The 24,060-nt window shown below is 39.3% G+C and overlaps 1 protein-coding gene and 1 long non-coding RNA gene across 3 annotated transcripts in view; one reads left to right on the top strand and one right to left on the bottom strand.

Annotated features, from left to right (window-relative positions):
* Positions 1–24,060, top strand: part of KCNIP2 (potassium voltage-gated channel interacting protein 2) — a 123,171-nt gene that overhangs the window by 61,924 nt on the left and 37,187 nt on the right. Inside the window, exon 1 of one of the 2 annotated variants that reach the window (XM_039331143.1) lies at positions 5,674–6,529. The exons of the other annotated variant lie outside the window; for it this stretch is intronic. Coding sequence (XP_039187077.1) covers positions 6,442–6,529 — 88 coding nt within the window. The 5' untranslated portion in view covers positions 5,674–6,441. Of the gene's footprint in view, positions 1–5,673; positions 6,530–24,060 lie in introns of those variants that run through there. 2 annotated transcript variants of the gene reach the window in all.
* The window catches only part of LOC120302562, a 44,641-nt gene continuing 44,452 nt past the window's right edge, over positions 23,872–24,060 (bottom strand). Inside the window, exon 5 of the long non-coding RNA XR_005555166.1 lies at positions 23,872–23,890. This is a non-coding gene — a long non-coding RNA (uncharacterized LOC120302562). The remainder of the gene's footprint in view (positions 23,891–24,060) is intronic.

Genomic DNA, 24,060 nt, shown 5'->3' on the forward strand with positions numbered 1-24,060 from the left:
GCGGGAGAAAACCCGAACAACAAAGACCTACATACAAAATACTCGCGAAACCTCAGAAAAACAATATGTATATATGTATATGTATATATGTATATGTATATATGATATATATATATTAGATATATATATATATATATATATATATATATATATCCAAGTTTGCGGTCTAGCTCTGAGTTCATGGCGTGTGTCCATTTGCTTTGTGTGGGGGTCGGAGGGAGGTGCAGCAGCTGGTGATGTCATCGTGGTTTGGCTTCTGGATGGTGGTTGCATTTCGTCTGAGGGATGGGTTTGGGATGGGTTTGGGTCTGGTGAGGATGAATGGTGGTGGCGTCCTGTGTTGTTCTGGGTCCAGTGTCGGTTTTCATGGCTGGGACTCGTTTGTTGATTAGGGCTAGTTTCCAGATGTCTGGTAGGCGGGAGGTATTGTCACGTTTATTCATGTTGTGGGGGTGTTTTTCTATTTCAATGGCTTCCATAATTATTCTCTTGTTGTGGTGTTCAGTTTTGGAGATTAGTTTGGTTCCTTCAAAATTAATTTCATGTCCAGTAGCTTTAAGGTGCTGGAAGAGGGAGGAAGTTTTTTCTTCTTTTCTGACTGTGTTCTTGTGTTCTGCAATGCGTGCATTTATTCTCCTATTAGTTTGTCCAATGTATGTGGCTGGGCAGATTTTGCATGGTATTTCATAGACTCCTTGGTTTTCTAGCTGGATCATGTCTTTGGGGTTTCTTAAGATGTTGGCTATTTTTTTGGTCGGTGCTGAAGGCTGTCTTGATATTGTGTTTGTGGAGAATTTTGCTGATTTTATCTGTGGTGCCTTTAATGTAGGGGAGGAAGGCGATGTTGTTGTACTGTTCTAAGTCTTGGTTCTTGGGGGGGGTGTTTCCCTTTAGATTTAGATGTTAATCATATTTCTTTGGAATCCATTGGAGATTAATACATTTGTGAATGTGTGTAATTCAGTTTTCAGGTGGTCTTTGTTGGCTAGGCGTTTGGTTCTGGAGATGAGGGTCTTGGCAATGGAGGTGATCTGTGCAGGGTGGTGATGGGATTGTGCGTTTAAGTAGCGGTTGGTGTGTGTTTTATTCTGGTAGATGGTGTGTCCTAGGGAGCCATTGGGTTTTTTGTAGATGAGGACATCCAGAAAGGGGAGTTGGTTGTTAGCTTCTATTTCCATTGTGAATTGTATTTTGGGGTGTAGGCTGTTGAGATGTGTGAGGAAGTTGTCCAGTTTTTCTTTCCCGTGTGGCCAAATTACAAAAGTGTCATCTACATATCTAAGCCAGAGTTTGGGTTTGTGTTCGGATTTGTCTAAGGCGTTGGTTTCAAAGTGTTCCATGTATAGGTTTGCGATGACGAGTGAGAGGGGTGATCCCATAGGTGCTCCTTCTATCTGTTTGTATCTTTGTATCTGTTGGTTAGGCAGTGGTTGGTCAGATCTAGGATGTGCTTAGGGGGGGTTGTATTGTTTTGGATAGCTGTCAAGGCTTTTTTGATAGGCACTTGGGTGAAGAGGGATGTGACATCGAAGCTCATGAGTAGGTCGCTGGGTTGTAGGTTTTGTTTTTTTATTGTTTCTATGAAGTGGAGTGAGTTTTGTATGTGTGAGGAGATGGATTCTGTGCAGGGATGAAGTTGTTTGGCAAGGAATTTGGCAAGATTCTGTAGAGGTGAGCCTATGAAGCTGACTATGGGTCTGAGTGGTGTTCCTTCTTTGTGAATCTTGGGGAGGCCATAGAACTTGGGGCATCTGGATGATTTCTCTCTGGGGATGATTCTTTGCTGGATCTCTTCACTGATGGGAGAGGCTTTTATTTTGGATTTGGTGGTTTTTTCCAGGTAGGTGGTGGGGTCTGTGTTTAGAGGTTTGTAAGCGGGGTCTTGGAGTAGGTTGGATAGATTGGCTTGGTAGTCTGATGTGTTCATCATTACCGTGGCATTACCTTTGTCTGCTGGGAGAATGATTATGTTGTTATCTTTCCTCAGGTTGGTGAGTGCTTTTTGTTCTTCTTTATGTATGTTGCTTCTAGGTGGATTGCTGGAGAGGAGGACGTTGGTGACTTCAAGTCTGATTTTATTGGCTTCATCTGGGTTGATTTTGATTAGGGTAGTGTTGAGTCCGTCGCGAAATGGTAAGACACGAGAAGCAGTTGTAGTTCTCAGGAAACCTTTATTCTTCAGTTCAGCTTACATTGGAATATGGCGGCAATGCCCAAAACTCTCGGCCTCCTTTTATAGGCCTTTCCCGGGTCAATCTGTTACTTTTGGCGCGCCAGCACCCACGCATGCGCATATGTACTGGCGACAGCCTGTCTGGTCCCGGGCAGCTTGCACCTGCCCGGGACCGTCCGCAATGCCCCGAGCCTGCTTGCACAGGCTCAGGACATAACAGGTAGCTTCAACTCCGCATATGATGTTTTCAGTGGAGATGCGTTTGGGGGCGACTGCAAAGTTGAATCCTTTGGAAAGGACATTGGTTTCTGCTATGGTGAGGGTCGTGTCTGATATGTTGTGTACTGTTCGTTTCATGAGTTGCTGTGGAGGGGGGTTGGGCTTTTGGCGTTTTTCTAGTCTGTGGAGTTTGTTGGTGTGGGTGTCTGTCTTGTGGGAGGTTTCTGTTTCGGCTCTCCAGAGGGCTAGTTGTTTGGATTTGTCCCAGAGTGCTGGGTGGATTTTGTTGCTGAGTTTGAGGTGAAGAGTGAGTAGGTCCCTATTGGTTTGATCTAGTAGGAATCTTTTCCTGTGGAGTTCGTTTCTGATTAGGGCTAGTTCAGTTCTTTTCAGGACCCCAGCCCAAAAACACCCTTTCCAGAACTTTGTTTGTACAACTGCTGTTGTACCCAGGTTCTCTACTGTTCTATAATTCCCCACAACAAAGAGAAGCAGAGATGGTCAAATTGATTCTTTTATCCAAGGATAACTAACCTTGTTTCTATTTTGATATTGCTTCTGGATTTTGTACTTGCAATAAAAAAAATGAAATTTTGATTTTGTTTTTGCTAATTAGATAGGTTTATTATTATAGAAATGGCTTGTACATACTGTTGTGTAAAAGTATAAAGTTGCATTTTTAATGTTATCTTCTACTGTGCTAAAGAGAGTTGGACATTGGTGCCTTTTTCTTTTCTTTTCCCTCTTTACACCATTCTTTTTCTCTTCCCTCCCCTTCCTCTTAGTTTTCTATTACTTTTTGAATTTCTTTTTGTAATTTATATTTTGATAAACCAATAAAACTATTGTTAAAAAAGATGTGAATCCTACTTCAATATTTTTTTACTTTGTCATATGCCCACTATAAAAGGTCCTTTTACATTTGCATTGCCTACATTCATTTAAAATACCTTTATGTATTCTTGACAAATCATCTGGCGTTAAATACTAGCAATACAACATCTTATAAAAGCGTTCTTTTAAATTATAATGTAGTGTAAATTTTAGCCCTTTCATCCATATGTTTTCCCATTGTTCAATCATTACATTATACCCAAATTCCTTGCCCACTGAATTATGCAATACTTTACATATTCATTCCCCAAATTCAAATTCAGTAACAATTTATAGACCTTAGCAATAATATGTTCATCACTGTCATGCAGTAGGATTTCCAATTCATTTTTCACAAGTCAAACCCATAACTCTTTTTGTCTGATTTATATCTTTCTTTCAATTGTAAATATGTAAACCAATGGCAGATACGTCCTTCCGATTCTAACTGCTCTTTAGATTTGAGGATAGGATCACCAAAATTAAAAGATATTAATTCACCATAAGTCCATCAGTCTGATTTTGCCACCATTTCTTTTCTAAAAAAAAAAAAAGCTTCCGGGCGGGGACACCCCAAAGTGGCATCTTCACAGCAAGTTTCATCTGTCGGAACCACAACACTTGTTTTATATTTATTCCAGACTCTTAGGAAGTCACATCTAACAAAATGGTTATTAAAATCAATATTTACTTTAACCTTGTCATGCCATAAATAGCAAAACCAAGTCTTAAATAACTTGCAATAAATCAGCAGGATTGGAGCTAATTTGATCTATGGGTGTATGAGGGTCCAGAGGGTGAGTGTCACAACTGAAAAAGCTCTCTTCTTGGGTCCTGCCAAATGACATCCCTGTATGGAGAGGATCTGAAGCAGGCCTCTTCTGCCAGATCTAATAGAATGGAGAGAGAGATTGTCCTGTAAGTAACCCAGCTCCATAACAGGCTTTAAAAGTAACCACCGGCATTGTGTATTACACCTGGAAGCAGACTGGCAGCCAGTAGAGCTGATGGAGCAGAGGTCTCATATGTGCCAAACAATAGGCGCCCATAATTTCCTGAGCTGCCATATTTTGTACTAAGTGAAGCTTCCAAGTATTCTTCAAGGCAGCCCCATGTAGAGTGCATTGCATTGCAGTAATTCAAGCAGGGGGTTGACTAAGGCATGAGTGACTGAGCAGAACCTTTGAAATGTTGCTAAGCTTGAATCCTGTAATTGTAACTCAAGGAAACAACCACTTATGAAAAAAGGAGTAGCAGTTCCATCAGTTTCCACTAGATGTCCTTTTTCTCCATCGCTTTCTTAATTAGCTTCTTTAGACAGGAATGTTGAGATTCTGCTGAGCGCTTGTTGGATATAGAAAGTTAAGTGATCATTTCAGCTCCTCTGTGTAGCATATTCAAAGAAAAATTGCATGCTTTATTTTTTGAAACAAATCCTTTATAGACATAAATCCCCCAAGGCAAGAAATATTTTTATATAGATCAGCAGGAGTCACAATACTTTGCTCTTATCATTGTGCTAAATTATAATATTTAGAATTTATCTACTTTTTAAAAAACTATCTAGATGTCTTTGGCTGAGTTCATATACAGTGCTAAACTAGGATTTTAAAAATGATGGGTTCGTGTACTTTACAAAGTGGCCTGGGCAACAGATAATAATATTAAGCCATAATGTGAGTTTGGCTTTACATCTTTGTACATGTTAACGTTCCATGTGAACCCAACCTACTGTATATGTTAAATAATATCAGTAAAACCACAAGTTGGTAGCACCATCCGATTTTGGCTGATCTTTAAAAAGCTGAACACTGAACCTGGTTAAGACTTTGAGGGAAATTTCAGGGCTGGGGGGCTAGACTGGAAAGTCAGAAATATATTCTGAAAGGTAGCAGCAAGACACTTCCTCCATGTAGTCCCCAAGAGATATAGAGCATTTAAGAGTTTACGTTAATCCAGATTAATGGAGTTTTCTGGATTTCTTGTTAATATCAAAAAGTAAGCTGCATCTGAGCAGGAAAATCATGTTTTAGCCAACTCCTCGTTTCTGATTCCTGCAGTCCTGTCTCTTTCGTGCCCAGACCAAATCCCTTTCTTACACATTATTTTCAGAAACCATTCGCGCAAGTTCCTCAACTCTTCTTTCCTCCTTTTTAAAAAATGCAGACTTCTCTAAATTATTCCAGCTCAGGGAGCAGAGCTCCGGGTGTGCCGGCCGCTCCTTCAAATGTTGCCAGTGCAAATTTCGTGTGATGTTGGATCTTTTTTTCAGGCACAGAGCGCTTTGATCATTCGCCAATGCCTCCCGCAGGCGTTTTGTCTTCGCCATCTGTGGCTTCTCCTCTGCTTACACGGAGAGTTGGAGAAGTCACTTTGCACTCGCCCCATTGTTGCCCAGAGCAGTTTAGTGCTTCGGAATGAACGTCCTGGGAGGCTCCAGTAGAAGAGCCGGGAGGAGGAGGGGGAGGCAGCACCCCATTGGTCAGTAGGACCTGTGGAGTCAGACCATTGCCATGCCAACCTAGCACTGCCTCTGATTTCCTGGCAGCTGTCTTGTGGAGAACTGGGTGTGGCGGAGAAAGATGTCACGCCAGGCAAAGCAACCGAGGATCCGAAAAGGCATCCGCCTGGAATGGGGAACAGCTGGCTGCTGCCCTCTTCGAGGAACCGGGACAGCCGATTGACCGCTGCGTGGTTGGCGACTCCAACTCCGCCGTCCGCTCTTCGTTGCAACTTTGCTGGAAATTCCTGCTCAACTGAGCGTCCGGGGAAGGATCGTCGAGCAACTCTGGGTTGAAACGGCGGCCGCTGCCAGTCCTTGCCTTCGCCCAAGTATTGGGGTACGCTGCGATCTTCTCGCCTTGGTGGGAGGTCACCCCAGCTTTGGCCCTGGGCGTGTCTGTTGGCTGGTCATCTTTGCTCTTCTAGCGTCCCCGAAGCCTTCAACAGCCACCAATCTCAGCTGGATCTTTTCAATCCAGTCCAAACTTTCATGTCTGAGATCAGAGCTCTCTCTCTTCAGTGGTGGCTCTGACTTTTCTTGCCTGAATACTGGCTGTGTAATAGCCAAGAGCAGAAGACGCTCTTCTCTCCGAGTTCTACTAAGTTTCACCTGTTCCTGAGAGCCTGCGGGTCCACAGCCAGGTGTGTCCCCCTGCCACTGTATTGCTAGTGCCATGGCTCATTGCCAGCAACGGTGCAAGAAGCAGCTGGGGCGGGCGATCCGTTTCTTCTACCAGTTTGTAACTGGGACCTTATATCAAGGTAGGAGTTCCCAGCATTCTGGAGGAGGGATGGATTGGGACATGTGTGGTTGGCACAGCAAGCAGAGGGATGATGAGACCCTACACATATTTTGTGTTTGTGTGGTGGGCCTTTAAAAATAGCTGAGCTCTACAAGCAATGGAAGGGGAAAATGCTGTATTGCCCAATACAGTTGTAGGTTATTGTGGTTCTTCAGAGAAGGAAGAAAACAGCATATGGTAGATGTTATATGTAGATCTTAGGGAGCAAATTACATTGGATTTAGATAATAGGCATATCTCTGTTGTGACTCAGTACCAGATTACGTTTGGCTTGAGGTCACCTGGGTCAGCTGATAATTTGGTAGATGCTGCATAAGCAACACACCTTTTTCAGAATTCTTCTTTTCACACTGAAAGAACTGTTATGTTGGCTCCCATATCTTTTCTCCATACCACTCTCTCCATACCACTCTCTACAAAGCAATTAGTCAACCTCTTCACTGATAAGATGAAAACTTTGCTGCTTAAATGAATGCATCTACCCAAGAGATGTTCTGGGAGGAGAGCCAGGTTAAAGATCTGTTGGATCCAGTCTTTGGATTGGAGCTCACCTCCTTTGATTTTACATTCAATAGTCCATATTTTTATCTGTATCAGGGAAAAGAAGATGAGCTAGAACAGATTAGCCCTACTTTAGCTTTCTTCCAACCTGATGCTTTATAGATGAATTGGGCTACAATTCCCATAATCTTTTGCCTCTAATCCCCATATTGTAGGGGGTAGTTGATGGGAAATATATTAGCCTGTCCTCTGACCTACTTTATCATTTAATGCTGCATGTTTCCTTTGTACTAATCTACCTTTGCCCTGATCTGCAGAATCATTGCATTCTTTCACCCTGGATTTTTCTCCCCAGACTGTATGGTAATTTTCAAAGAATCTCCATGGCTTAATCATGCCTCCACCATCTTGTAAAGGAGTGGCAAACTATTTGATCATCTTTCTGCTCTGTAATCTATGGAGGGACCCAATGTTTCATGGCTGCATAAATGAGTATGTTTCTGGACCAATGGCAAATTGACTCTGCCTTATCCAGGTCCAGGACCAAATGGGCTGTTTTTACATGATATACAGTACTATAGCACATGATATACTACACCATGATATACTATATAGCACATTCTAGATTATGTGTGAACCCAGTTGATATGGTGATGTTATGTCTAGGGTACCATGTCAACAGAGAAAATTGGGTTGTTAGGAAACCATATAATGGACAAACGTGACACACATACATGGCACACATAGAATGGTGTTGGCGGTTGTTATTTGAAAAACTGAAAGGCCTTTCTCTCTCTCTCTCTCTCTCTGTGTGTGTGTGTGTGTGTGTGTGTGTGTGTGTGTTTGTTTAGTAAAATTCTTCTGTTTGAAGCATAATCATCCATCTGCAGTGTCTCTTAGCTCCAACTTTAGTATATAATGTTTATTTTACTCCAAATATGAACAAACAATAGAAGTAATATATATATGTGTTTGAAATATTGCTTATATATATAATTCATCTATGTTTTATCTTGTGGAGATGATAACTATTTTAAGTTAACTCCCAGGATCTGGAGAGTGAAATGGAGACTCTAAATGATGATGGTATCTCCGGCTGCATATGGGCTCATAGAGAAATTGATGCTGATCATCAATGCACTGTCAGACAGCATCGTGTTGAAATGTGTTAGCAAAGTGCTTAATGCAATATTGCAAAGAAAATTTCCTGCCTTGTGTCATATTGATCTTGTAGAGTGCTTTACAGTTGAACTAGAATAAATCTGCAATTTATTCTACTTTGTATGTATGCCACTGCTTGCTTAGTGCTCAAATGGTAACTGAATATTCAGAAATATGTTTTTAATCATTTGGGGGCTTTGCTAGGCCAGGACCACAAACTCTGAAAGGAGCATATTAGACCTGTTACTGTGTTGTTTATTACCTAAAGTCCTCCTAGATGAATGCCTTGATTTTCCTACTACTGAAGCCTTAGAGCCAAATGCAGCCCCTGAAAGACATACAGTAAAAAAATATAATCAAATACAAGGGAAGTCACCTTGACTAAGAATTGTAATTGCTGTCATTTTAAGAACAGACACCACACTGTTAATTTGTGTCCTGATTCCAGCTGCCTACTTTGGGGAACATATTACTCAAAAACCAAATGTGCTCTCCTGTCCTCAAAAGATTGGGCATCCTGTTCTCAGTCAAGTAACAAGCATACTCTGAGCCATTGGGGGATTGTCAGGCTTGTGCAATTTTCTTTTTTCCTTTGAGAAGTGGAACAGCAGAATTATTTTATCTCAATTCACAAGCAAAAAAGCACAGGGGCTACAAGGGGATTCAGTGAATAAAATTTGGGAAGGAGAGTTCAACTTTGTACAGGTACAAGGTGTACATATCAGATTTTTACTCTTCAGAAAGTCTTTGAGAAACATATATAAAGGTGAGAAAGAAAGTACATTGTGAGTTTGTTGCGTTAGAAAAGCATTTTAGGATAAACTTAACAGGTTCAAAGAATGGAGTATTTTGTGAAAGTATTAAGTTGAATGTGCGAAGAGCAGACAGAAGTATAGCGTGTATGAAAAAACAAATAGTCCTCATTTAGTGACTGCCTGTACAGCAACCATGCACAGTTACAATGGAGATGAAAAAATAACTTTGCCACCAATCCTTGCATTTACGCTTTTTGTAGGTCTATAAAGCAAAAGGAAGCTGAAATAAGATTGTGAGCAGGGCCACTGTTTCACTTTGTGACCAGTTCACTTAACAACTGAGTTGCTGATCCCAGTTGTGGTTGCTAAATGTTAAATACCTGTAAATGGAATGTTTAGTGAATGGTTTAACACTGAGCAGGGAGGATAATTCTTGATTGTTAATACATTTATGAATAAATGTACTAAGAACGGGTAGAGTTGCATTAGAAAGGTGGTAGTTGAAAAGGTATGCAGAAGTTGTACTATTGGCTAAGCATTCCCCAAATCAGTAGCAAATGTTAGATAGATTGTTTGATGTAACAAGGTGTATGAATCTGAAAATCAATATATCAAAAACCTAGGAAGCAGAAAATTAAGTGAATAATACATAAATACCAAAAGACGCAGATAATACTTATACCTTAAGTACTTCAGTAGAATGTTTATTATAATGTTTATTAAAAATGAAAAAAATGGATGGAGAAATTTTAAGACTTAGAAATGCTGACAGTTACAATATGGCCTGTCATGAGAAATAATGACAATAATGTTTGTCAAAAGATGTTTGTTTATGTTTGTTCATAAATGCCTGTTTCTCCCTACTTTGTTATACAGAAGTGAAAGTTGAGTATGGCACTAGAAATATAGAAGAAAATTCACAGTAATGGGAATAGGATACTAAAGGAGCACATGTAGTAAAAGATGAAGAGATACGATCAAGAATGAATGGGTGCCAAAGGATTGTGCATTGAATGCAAATATGAGGGACTAGTATGAAAAAAATATCCTGTGGTGGTTTGATCATTCAGAGTGAGAATTAAATTGCAAAATAGATATATGAAGGAAGAATGAATGGAGTGAGTGAATAAACACTGTTTACTCTAAAAGAAAATAGTGTGATGTATGTTTTAAATTGACCTTTAAAAGACAGTATGCAAGAGGCATATAAAGCCAAAGCGTACCAGAAATACAGCATTTAATTACTAAACCTTCTAGAAGAGCCAAGTCTTTATTACTTTCTGAAGGTCATGAGAGTGGGGCTTTCCATTCCTGGGGGGGGGGGAGAGAAACAGACTCTCTTTCATGTGAGGAAAACCCCTACAGAGAACACCTAGTATGAACAAAATTCATGGCATATGAATGACAAAACAGAGTAAGCATAAACTGGCTATAAAACTATATAATCAATGAGCAGCCCAGTGTGCTACAATCCAGTTTTGAATATATAGGAGGAACATTCAGAAACCTAGGTATCACTTTTGAGAACACTTCTAAGTGCCTTGGGAATGCCATTGTTGGGTTAGGATCCTCTCTAGACCTTTTTCTTTGGACCCTGCACCTTTAAATACTTGTTTTTGTAGGGAAGTGTTCCTGATCATGGCTACCTGACATCAAGACATACAAATTAGGACAGACCTCTTGAGGTTGTACTCACAGAGAATTGAACTGCCGTTGTGAGTGAGAGCAATTTGTAAAAGGTGAAGATACATCTTTAGGCACTTAATTAAAAGTTATATATTTAGTAAGGAGAATCATGGTACCGGAATTGAGACAGATATTCCTTGATCTTCTGTAATCTTAAATCTCCTTTATACTACAGACTATGTAAAGTGAAAAGTGATTTTTCAGATGCACTTTGGTCCTGTCGGTTAAACATCTAAAGATACCATGGATTCTGCCCTCAACTCCTGTCTTTCTTTTTCTGAAAGAAGACTTGACTTATTAAAAGGAGCTACCATTAGCACCAGTTGTCTGCCCTGTTTGTAGAATTAATCATGCTAGAGTAATGTGGTAAACGCAAGAGATTTAAAAATGTAGGTAGTGGTGCCATCCAAAATAACCAGTTTGTTTAAATATAATTATTACATAGCTTATTTGAACATAATTTTCTGAAACATACTTTTCTTCTGGGTTGCATTCTTACTTTATTAGATCTTTTACTTATCTGTTAAAAGAGCTTCAGAGCTGCTAACTTTCAAATAAGTTTAATACTCAGTTCATTTTTTTGTAGTAGGATTTTTTCAGGAAATCCTATTTAATTAAGGGCACTACTCTATAGTGAATAAAAAAACCCCTGCATTTTTCTTAGTATACATTCACATATTACACGTTCAATGGCAACCAGTTTTCCTAGTGTTTCATAGTTCAGGCAGTCTTGTATCCTGCAGACGGCTTTAGAATAGGTGACATTGGACAAAGAGAGAACATTCTTAATTAAATAACCAAACTGAAGCAGTAACACCAGTGGCCAAAAATAGCCTTTTGCCAATATTTGGATGTACTTTATTAATAATCGACTTCCACTCTGATCAGTAGTTCTATAATAAGATTCAGCTGTCAGCGACCTAAATTTAACTGTGACAATGACAGATTAAAAAACACTAAAAATGATAATACATCATTAGATCACCTTAGCAAAGATAAATAATCTGGCTGAATGAGCAGCTCTGTGAAAAGGGGCTCACAACAACAGTGCCCTAACATGATGCCTTCTAGATGTTATGGAATTCTACCCCAATCATTCCTTCCTAACATAGTAATTCATCATAGTAGTTGACAACCATGGGAAATAAAAACCAACATATATTGAAAGTAGCATAATGGAGAAGGATGTTGTGCCCTGTATTAGAAGGAGACATAGGAGAACACAGGAGAACAAACCTATCAGGATAAGATTCAGCAGTCCATTTGCATTTAAAAGACAAAGGCCGTTCTTTTGAAGACAGCAAAGTCCACATTTTGGATAGGGAGGACTGTTGGTTTGAAAGAGGAGTCAAAGGGGCCATCTATGTCAAAATTGAACAGCTTTCTCTCAACAGAGAAGGACGGATATGACATCATCTATCTTCAGTCTACAACACAGTCCTTTCAGCAGTTCCAAGAAGGCTCCACACCCATTTGCACCACTCAGGTGACCTTGAGGACACAGATAAACTTCCAAGTGGCCTCAATGACTCTGTAAAAGAATGCAAATGAACAGCTGTCTGCAAGGAATATAAACCCTTCCATTCCCCACCATCCAGTCAGAGCTGAAGAAGCTTCTTGGACGAGAAACAAAATATCTTCAAAGAAAAACAAGAAAGTTCAGTTGCCTCTTGAAAAAGCACCTTTGGGATAACCATGACCTGGATGAGAGAATCTCCATAGACAGAGAAATGCTCTTATTAAATCAATGAAAGCAAATCTGTAAAAAAGGAATTTAGCGTGAAAGGAGGAATATAAGAAAGACCAAGAATTCCAATTTTTTATTTATTTTACATATTTATATACTGACCCAATCTACGTGATTGTGAAATCTACCATCAGTCTACCTAAACCAGTTATTTATTATGTGCTTAAGTAAGCTCTTGGATATCAGGATGTGTTTGGAATTCATTGCAAAGAGACCCAATGGTTCTCCAGCCTAGATTTTGATAAAGCTTTCTCATTCCTTCCTCCCCCTCTACACCTTACCCTTATATTCACTTTGGAGAAACTGAGCTCTTTTGTCAAAGTAAGGAAACTAGGTATCTCTATGTATCTCTAGCCAAAGAAGTCAAGAATTATCCGGTGGCTAAAATTAATGACCTCATAATGACTTAGTTATTAAAAGAAACTTAGAGTTAGAAAGGGATAGTCTAGTTCAGGGGTAGTCAATCTTGGCTCTTTTATGACTCGTGGACTTCAATTCCCAGAATTCCTGAGCCAGCTTAGCTTAGCTGGCTCAGGAATTCTGGGAGTTGAAGTCCACAAGTCATAAAAGAGCCAAGGTTGACTACCCCGGTCTAGTTTGTCATTGTATAAATGGGATTATATGGAAGAGGCTTCTTAGGGAAACAAAAGCTGAATTCCATTTAGTCAGGCTGCAGTGAGACATGCTGGTACATGCACCCACAGGAATTTGGTAAACTAGGTTGCCCAGATCCCATTATGGGTTCTTTGTATCCTCCACTCAAAATCTCAGTGCCCTTCTGGGGGGAGAGCCTAATCAATAAATGCTGCTACCAGCTTCTGCTTTTCTTCTTTTTCTGCAGCTTATGGTACTCAGATTATGTGATGAAGACTAAATTCCTGGACAGAAAGGGCAGATTCATGGGAAAAAAATATGAGATTTTATTATAAACCTTGGGATTAACATAATAAGTGGAAAATGAAGCTGTGGGGAAAAAAGAAAGAGAGATGTCTATAAGGTTCATCTCAGTGGCTGCTCCTCCAGCCAAGAATGCAAAACCCAGGCAGAACAAAATAAAGCAATGAATAATAAAGGAAACACAACTCAGATCATTCTCTATGAAATAAAATTCAGCAGCCAGTTTCCATTTGGATTGCTGTATATTTGCTGTATCTCTGATTCTTCTCCTTGGAAACCCCCTCTATTCAATTCTTAAAGACTGCCTAAGCCAGGGATTCTCAACCTTGGCAACTTTAGGACTTGTGGACTTCAAGTTAAAGTCCACAAGTCTTAAAGTTGCTAAGGTTGAGAACCCCTGGCCTAAGCAGTTTTCTTGGCAAGATTTTTCAGAAGTGGTTTGCCATTGCTTCCTTCCTAGAACTGAGAGAAAGAGACTGGTCCAAGGTAACCCAGCTGGTTTCACGTTCAAGGCAGGATTAAAACTCACAGTCTCCATGTTTCTAGCTTTATGCATTAACCATTACATCAGACTGGCTCTCTTGTTCTTGGAATTAGGCCAGCATCTATATGGCTTTGAGCCAGACAGAAAAGGCGAGGCAAAGTTAACATGAGCTTGATCTTGTTTTAAAAGCTGAGATTCTTGTTTCGATCTGGCTGTGTAACATTCAGTTTTCTTGGTCTTTGATAATTTCTACCTACTACTTAGATCAGTGGTTCTCAACCTGTGGATCGGGACCCCATTTGGGGTCGAATGACCATTTCACGGGGGTCGGCAAACAACGCAGTCCGCCATTTTTTCCCCCTTTTCCTTAGCTGTGCTACTCCCTTTTATTCTATTGGCTTTTGAAAGCCAATAGAATAGACTCTCTTGAATAGAGTCTAATTCTATTGGCTTTCAAAAGCCAATAGGAATTGTCCAGGCTGTCTCTGCCCTGCTGAGCCCACCCAAAAGTCCCATTCTGCAAACGGTGCTGCAAGTTGTCTGCAGCGAAGGCGAGCTGTCTGGAAGTTTCCACCCCTCCCTGCTGAGCAACTACTAAAAATGTAAGTAAAAGAGGGCCAGGGGTGGGAGGTGGGAGGCCGGCGGGCGCAGGGAGGGTTGCTGGCACGCGTGGGGCCCGGCGGGTGCCTTACCTGCCTTGGGCTGGGCCAGCCGATGGTTGGCCTACTCCGTCTCTGCCGCTTGCCAGCTACACCTCAGCCGGCGCAGGGGGCGGCACCATGCATGGGCGGTGCTCCCGGGCAGGGAAAGTCCTCAACTTACGACTGGTTGGGTAGTCCTTGACTTATGACTGGTTGGGTAGTGCTCGACTTACGACCGGTTGGGGGTCGCGGCATTAAAAAGGTTGAGAACCACTGACTTAGATTGACAGGTTAGATTGTGGGTTCTTTTAACTCCTCTTTCTCTTTTTCTTTTCTAAATTTTTGGGAATAAGGTTTCTTTTATTCCCTGCATAGGTTTACAAATGCCAATCATTCAACTTGGAATAACTTACCAGATGTTTTAGAGGACACTGTGGAGCCATACCAAAAGCTATGGGTTTGTCAGCAGGATAATCAATTGTTTGGCATCGTTAGCTGATCCTCTCTCCATCTGGCATTGTCAGAATGAGATGGACTAGGACTCCTGTCTTTAGCTAGCAAAGAGGATCAGAGCTGGTGGCTACAATCCACTGAGTCTGGATAACACTTGTTTGGACAGAGACTTTTTAAGCAGGATTCTTATGAGGTGCTGGAAGGAAACCCATGCTCTGTTTGACTTTTATATTTAATAGCAATGGCTTTGACTCAAAATGCCTTGTGTCTATGACAGGAGGAACTGGCTACAATGCAGCCTAGTGTAGGCATCAAGCATTGTGGCACCCAGCTAGGGCTCAGAGATTTTGAAACCTTGCTTATGTGCTGCTTTTATCTTCTATTTATACCCAGACAGGTGGGTGACTGGCTAATTTTAGCTCTGTGCCACTGCTGTCTTGCCAGGGAACTGGTGGGTGGCTGAGTGTATATTTGTGAGAAAGAAAGTGAATACATGCTTAGCTATATTTTACAGATGAAGTGAGAAAGGAAGGACAGTAGCACCTGGTTCTTGAGCCTGAGCTGTATGTAAGGATGGACAGAAATTATTTTGTTGCAATACAAGGAAAAAGAAAGATCTGATTAAATTTATTTTGTGATAATTAGGCTTCTCAAAACAGAGAGGTGATGCAGAAGGGGTGGGCTGAAAGACTGAATTAGGAATCAAGAGACCCTTGGTTCAAATACTATTTCTTCCATGAGCTAGTTTTGTAGTGTTAGCTCATCAGTTCTCTCTGAACTTCACCTGCACTGAATGGAATAATAATATTAAGTGCATATAGGATTCGGGAAACTAATGTTGCATAATTATAACATCTGTAACCCTCACCCATAGTCATATGGATGGGCTGCTGAGAGTTTACTTCTGCAGTACCTGGAGGGTCTCAATTCTCCACCTTGATTTTGAGGTTATTGTATAGTAGGATAGGAGGGCCAATTCTTTCATTAAGTGGGAGTGAAGCAACTGCCTCAAATGGTGGCTAAAAGCAGGTGAGTAAAAAGCAGAGGCAAGATGCTACCAAGAGGCATGGGTATCACATGACCTATCTCAAACTCTTCAAACTTAGATGTATTCAATGGTACCGTAACCTAAATGTATACACTAGATGTAATTATCTTACATTTCTACAGTTGTAGAAATATATACTAGTACTATATATTACTTCAGTTGCAAAATATTCAACTTACTCAACATAATCATTATTTTGTTTGGAAATAAGTATCATTCCAGGAGAGGTTTGCACTACTTTTTCAGATCAATAGACATTTCTATCTTTAGTAACATTTCTCTCTATGTAATAACTTTTCTCATGAATTTAGCTCTTTATCTGAAAAAGGTTGCCTACATCTAGCACACTAAATACACACTGTATACACCTCACTGAATTGCATACATATATACGTGGTTATCCTGCTATTCCTTTCCAGGACATTTTGCAGAAAAGAAGTAAAAAATAGTATCTCCAAAAAATTATTGGCATGTAATAAAAAATGAAAAAGAGAATACAGCTATCAATAGTACTATTATATCTCTCTATAGCTTTCTGTCTTAGCAAACCATTCTTGCTTTTACTACATTTGTCCACTATTACGTATATTTACTTTTCTTCCTTAAAATGTGCATTATTCTCTTCTTCAGGATCTGTCCCATATTTTTAAATTTTCTTTCAATCTATATTGCTGCCTACACACAAGGAACTCTAGGTAACTAACAGCATTAAAAATAATATAGAAACATAGAATAAAATATCCAGAAAAAAAGAGCACAAACAGAAACCCCTGTAGTGCTAAACTCAAAATTAATATTATTAGATATATGTAATTCCTTGATTATCCCTTCTTCTTAACTCATTCACTCTTTTCTTGACAGAAGTGGGTTGCAGTATGATCTTCACTCATTTTTTCTATATGACTAAACCACCTCTGACATATTCTTCCATATTTCTTTCACTTTTGTTTTCAGTCCACCTTCATTTAGCACCTATTAATTCTTGGCCTTATTTCCCCTTATTTTACTATACACATTTCTTGGAATGATCATTTAGGAGGAAGGAAGGAAACCCATGCCTGGTTTGACATAGAGATTATGTAACCACAGGGAAATAAGGGACATACAAATGCTGTGTTTCTGTGAACAAAGGATAAAGTGATAACACTATTTAGTCATATGGACTGATCCATGGTTCTAACTCCAAGATATTTGCTATGCAAACAAATATTGCTGTTGTTGCTGAAGTTCCCTCATGACCATTTTAAGTATCAGCTAGATTGATTATCATTATCGCTGAACACATGCCAGAAGAAAGACAACAATGCGATGTGAAAGCTTGAATAATGATTGTAAACATGGGACAGGAGAATTACTTTGATAGAGCTAGTATCACAATTAACATAGCTGATGCTCTTATTCTTTATTGAGCTGTTTTTGTCCATTTGATTGTTGTAGCTTAGATGCAAAGATTTTAGATATCTGGAGGTGAGTGAAAATTAAATGACTGTGTATTAACACACCTGCACATGTAATAATTCTTCTAAATTTGTAATTTCAATATAACTGCACTAGCAGCTGATCCGAGATTCAATTCGTAGTTCTTTAGAATTGGCTGATAAAGAGTCAAAACTCTAGACATATATTACAACTATTGAGCTTGTTAAAACATTGATAGAATCTCTTTGTTTAGTAAATACAGATTCCACCTTTCTACTACCATAAATTTCAGAGCAGTATACCTAAGATTTCTAGCAGTCTCATATACAATTGGTGATCAATCCCATGCCAGTTAGCTTAGGAAATTGGCAGCATCACATTTCCTTAAGCTAGGTTGAGAGTGTCCTAGACAACCTTTTATGGCTTTCTGGACTAAATAAGAGGAAAGTGTTAATATCTGTATTTAGGATAGTGAACCAACTCACTATCCTGAGCTGTAGGCTATCGTGTTAAAGGAGGAACTACATGAGGAAGAATCAAATAAGTGAATAGAAGAGGAAATTGAGATTACATAGCTAGGGGTTCTAGCTTCTGATCTTCACACCCCTGCAGGAAAATATTGCCCAAAGAGGAGAGTTACACTGTCTCCCAGAAAGGCAGAAGAAAAATAAGGAAAACCCACTAGCTGCCAAACATTTGTAATCACTGAATACATGCAGTACCACTAAGTACAGTTTAAGATTTTCCAATTCATTATTATTAAAGCTCATTAAAAACAAAGGGGGGGGGAATCCTGATTAACCAGGCAGAAATGCTTGCTGTGGAACAGAAAAAGACTCAAGCATCAGAGATATAAGAATGGCAGCCAATTCATGGAGGATGTGTCAGTGGAACAGGGCCCAATCTTGATCCAGTAAGATATCTTCTCTTCCTATCTCTTGTATCCCCCCCCAGCTCCCCCGGGCCAGCCAGTTATTTTTAGATAGGCGCCATGTGTTGGAGAAGAGCAATTAACATAATTGGTCAGGGGAGCCAGGTTCATGTGCATGGCTGAGAGCTCAAGACTGCCTTGGAGAAGCTAAGGTAGCAGAGACTCAGGGAGCCCAGGCAAAAGGAGAAGGGGGACATTCCTGGCATGGCGATATGGAGAAGGAATCCCCCCATAGTGACAGCCTCCTGTATGCTTCCCTGATTGTCATTCTCCTGATCATATCCTACTGGTTCACTACAAAATGCTTCAAGATCCTCAGTGGCATTGAAGGTAGGTGTGGACTGGGAGGCCCTGGCAGTGGGCAGAAAGGAATGGCTTCTTGCATAGCAGGCAGGTAGGCAGGCAGGCAGGCAGACATCTGTATGAAAGTGGGAGAGGACCCCCCCAATCTCTTTTGTTCTCAATTTCTTTCTGTTACTTTTAGTCCTTTTGCCATTCTGAACTATCAGCATATTTCTGGTGTAACTACTTGTCTCCGATTGTATCTACTCTTTTGCAGGTACCCATTTTCTTGGGAATATCCCCTCCGTGTAGGAAGCTAATGATCCACAAATACTTAATTTTTTTCCGAGGGATATTAATGGTTTCTGGTGATGATCATATAATGATCCTGCATCCTTTTGTTGTTGGTGTTGAAAGCAATGTCCTTCTTGCTATAGTTGACAAAGTGCACTCTTAAGAGGAAGCTATTTCATTTATATCATATTTCATAGATTTTTCTGATTGGTCACAGTGGGAATAAAATGCTGCACCAGGGTGGCCTTCCTTTTAAACCAGCACAGTTCTTATTAAAAAAAAAAAGCTTATGCCAAGATATTACTTCATGCTCCAAACTGATCTATGATATGATGGACATTCTCTGTATTTAAATTTCTGCATTTAGAATTTGTGGAACTCAGTTCCTTCTTTCGTTCTGAAAACCTTAAAATCTAAATTCCAGTATCAGTTGCCACGAAGGGGAGGGGGGGAAGCAGTCTGAATATGCCCTCTTTAGTTATTAGTGACTGTGTTATGCGGGTTAAATGAGCTTAGCTTCTGAACAATGCTTTCTTAGCAATGCTTTCTTATTCAGCTCAGATCAACTCCTGGAACTGCACTGAATGATCTACATCATATATACAAATGCCTTTTCACTTTGCTAGGGAAATAAAAAACATAGTTTTTTGTTTCCAATGGTTTCCAAGTGCTGTAAAATTGAGATTTGTAGATATTATTTGCCATAACGTCTGTAAAACCTTGGAGATGGGACTACAACTGTATCAATTTTCCAGGACTGCTTTAGCTGATACTTTACAGAGAATTGCCATAATCTCTTGTTCCATCATGTTAAATGTCTATCTGCTAGTAGTATTGGAGAGGGTGTGTGTGTGTTCCTTTGCTCTACATTCTTCGGAGCAGCTCCTAATTCTTACTATTGCATAACAAGTTGCAGAAGCTTTGACTGAGTTTTCTTTTCACCATTTTACTTTACAGTACAATTTTGTACGTGGGAATGTGCAAACAAACATATTGAAAGGTGAAGTGAAAAATTAATATTTAGAGATTGGATATAGCCTGAAAGCAATATCTCCAGGACAGGAATGAACAGCAATTTAGATGGATGCTGAATGATCTTCATTGAGGCTTGAACCACAGGGTTGTCTCCATTTTCTAGCCGTATTCCCTTCTGTATATAAGGGAAATTTGGGAGAGATTAGTCTGGGAAAATTGTATCTATTTAAATTGTCAGTTAATTGGATAGTGGAAGGTTATCTTCTGCATCAAGAACACATCTCATTTCCCAAAGAGAAATCTATATTCAATAAAGTGAGGGGCTATAAGGCTCAAGAGAAGCTACTGCATTAGTAAAATAATGAAGTATTCTGAGTCTGTTCACATTACTGGAAGGATCATATTATTGGCATATGGCTACTGCCTTCTCTCCGCCTGGAGTCCCATATCCCATTGTCATTCAGCATCCAGGAAATGACCCATCTGTACACCACACTAATTTAACCAGTACAGTGGTGAAATTACCATCACTTCCTGTTTTTAAAGCATACCTGAAGCTAAATTAGTTTCTTTCCCAGGTAATGAAAACCACTGTGAATCTAGAAAATACATGCCAACTTAAGACTCCACACATTCATAGCTTTATCATCATTGTGGTTTATTATATAAGCCACAATCAAGAATATATTGCCACAAACCTAGATATGTCTATAACTACTTAGGCCACAACATGATGGATTAGCTGAAGCTTCCAAATAGTCTTTGAGAGTAACACTATGGGGAATAAAGTACTTCAGCCTTATGACAAAAGCAAACCTATGCCACACATGGGTCCAAGTGGTGCACAAGATACAATTCCTAGAATTGGGGAGAATTTCAGTAGTGAAGATGAATGTTCTACCAAAGTTTCTTTTTTTGTTTCAGATGATACCCATTTTAAAGAAGGATGCTAACTTGGATGAGTGGCAGAAGGGTATTAATAAATTTATTTGGGTGGGAAGAAATCAAGGGTAAAGTTTAAGATTTTACAAGATGCTCGAGAAAGAGGTGGACTTAAAGCACCAAATTTGAAATTATATTATGATGCAACCACTTTAACTTTAGTAAGTGACTGGCTTAATTTAACAAATAGAGACATTCTTGTTCTTGAAGGGTGGGATTTATTACATGGTTGGCATGCATATTTAATTTTTGATAAGAAAGTAGATTGGGTTTTTAAGTCACATATTTTAAGATATGCTTTACTTCGAGTTCGGAAAAAATATTATTATAAGCTAAATTATAAAATGCCTATTTGGGGGATTCCTGGACAAGCAATTCAGGGGGTTTCCAAGGGGGTGAATTTTGATAACATTTCGTATAAAGAGTTACTTATTTGGTCGGGTACTGATTGGCAATTAAAGTCTTCAGATGTGTTGAGGCAAGAAAATATTTTACAATCATGGTTTCAATATTTGCAAATAGTGCAGAGATGGACTTTGGATAAGAAAGTGGGAATTACTTTAGTAGATGAAAATTTGGTAATCCAGATCAAGGATCAGAAATATGCCCATATTAGAAGAATTTACAATGAGTTAATAAAATTGGATTCAGAAACAGAGTTAGTAAAAGATTGTATGATTAAATGGGCCCAGAATATTCAGGAACCGATTTCATTGGATTTATGGGAGGTAATTTGGACCAGAAATGTTAAATTTACACAGGCCCAAAATTTGAGGGAAAATTTTTATAAAATGTTTTATAGATGGCATCTGGATCCTAAAAAGTTGTCCTGTATGTACCCGAACCTGCAACCTAAATGTTGGAGATGTGGTTGCTTGGATGCAACCTATTTTCATGTTTGGTGGACCTGTAAAGTTATTAAAGCCTTCTGGATTATGATTTGGTGGAACATTCAAAAGGTTTTTAAAAGGAAGATTAAGTTTACTCCCCAACTGTTTCTTTTGGGCATTTTTGTGGATTTTAATGTTAAAGAAAATACTTTTTCAAATACTGTTGAATTTAATAACAGCAGCAAGATTATTGATGGGTCAATATTGGAAAAAGGATACTCTGCCTTCTTTAGAAGAATGGGTATTTAAGGTTTCTAATTTAGCAGAAATGGCTAAAATTTCTGCTTACTTAAAGGACCATTCACAAGAGAGATATTTTAATGTATGGAGAAGATGGATAGAATATGTTCAGAAGAAGTATGGAACTACAAAGTTTCATTTATTTTATGAGTAATGAATTTGTTTATAAATTTATGATGTTAAAGTTTGAAGAGAGTTAAGGGTTAATATGATTTTGTTCATTGTATAATTAGTAAACTTAAATAGATTATGTTTAATATGTTTGTATAATACTGTACTTTGCTCTGGGAAGTCAGGGAGGGAGGGGGGTGGGGGGAGGGGGGGTGGGGGTGGATGGGTCGAAGTTTAAGTAGTTCAGATAAAGTAGAAATAGTTTTACTGTATATAATGTTAATGTTTCAATTTGGAGAGAGGAATTGCTTGGGCATTTCCCCTGGACCGCATCCGGAGCGAGAAGATAGAAGGTGAGAAGTAAGTAGGAAGGTTGAGGAGAGGTGGAGAGTGAGGAAGAGGAAGAAGAGGGAAAGAGGCAAGTTGGTTGGGGGTGGATGGGGTTTGGGGGGAAATGGGTGGGCAATACTGAAAGTGGTGTGTATCAATTTGTTTTATTTTTTATCTGAAGTATTTTTAAGATTGTAATGTATTGTAAAATTGAAAATAAAAACTTTTTAAAAAAAAGATACAATTCCTGGCTACAGCCTTCATTTCTTGATCAAACACAAGCTATGAATCCAAGAGAATTCCTGGATGGCAATTCACCTCTGGATTGGAGAATGAATTCCATTGCCTTTCTTTGGAAATAACTGTCTTTCAAATCCATCATCACTCCAACTCATTGGGATTCAGTTTTGTTTCACCCCATCCAGACTCTAATATCCTCAAAGCACTGGATTGAATCTGCCTGGCCTAGAGTGTAGATGTATAAATGAGTATCATCAGTACGCTGACAATGCCTTACTGAAAGCTGATGGATGACTTCTAGTAGCTTCAAATAAGATGTTAGACAACAGAAGATTGAGAACCAAGCCCTATCAAATCATTTGACAGATTTCCTGAAGGCTCGACTTCTCCCTACTATCCCTACTGACTGAACTGACTGAACTTTAGAAAGGAGAAACATATCAAAACACTGCTTTTCCCTCCCCCATCCTTGCAACTGGCTCATGATCAGTGATACTGAAGGCTGCTAAGAGATCAAGTCAGACCAGGAGAACAGATATAATTAGGAAAACAAATGTTGATTATTTTTTTTTTGCTAAAACCAGTAGTAACGAAAACCACTACCAAGATCATTTTAGAGTTTTACCTCATCTTACCTAATTTGTAGATTTTGTGTTCCTCATCTTACCTAATTTGTAGATTTTGTTGTATTTGTTGATACTTTCTTTATGAATCTGGTATAAAACATTCAGAGTAATTTCACTCATTATAAATAATTCGTTCACAGTTTCAACGTGCCAACTATTTTACTGTTCATTATCTCACTGCTTCAAATATCTCTGTGAAGAAGGTCATTATCACTTCCATTATAAGGATGGGAGTCTGAGACCACAGATATTTCCGCATGAGACAAAATGCAGATGTTTTTAGTGGGATAGTCCTGTAACTCTAGATCCTATGCCAGGAACATTATTATATTTGTATGTAGTGGAACTGGAATTAGCTCTTCCTTTTTTAATATTAATGCTAATAGCTGCATGGACATCTTAGTAGTAGAAAAAGTCTGATGTACCATGTAATGGAAAAAAAAGTGAGCTGCAGTGGGAATTCAGTAAACCTTTATGCCTTGCCTCTAGTTTCAGCTTTTGGGGGGAAACTTCCTGTATGAGTGTCACTATACTAAATTATATCTCCTTGACTGAGTTCAGAGAACCTGCCAAAAAGGAAAGAGTAATACAGATGCTTACCTTGTAGTAGTTCATTTCTAACCAGCGTGTAGCTGTCCAAAAGATGGATGCAGCAGGAAATACAGAGCTAGGAAGAGTACAGAATCAGTGATGCTGGAAACAATTAAGACAAGGCTTTATATTTCATGAACAGAGCATAAGGAAGGAAATCACTACCGTGCACTGCCAAAACTTTTTGTGTTCACCCAATGTATTTCTTTCTGGGGATTCTTGTACTGAGCAGGGAACTGGATTAAG

Source organism: Crotalus tigris, unplaced genomic scaffold (assembly GCF_016545835.1).
Source record: "Crotalus tigris isolate CLP2741 ecotype Arizona unplaced genomic scaffold, ASM1654583v1 scf7180000024434.1680833, whole genome shotgun sequence".
Lineage (NCBI taxonomy): Eukaryota > Metazoa > Chordata > Lepidosauria > Squamata > Viperidae > Crotalus > Crotalus tigris.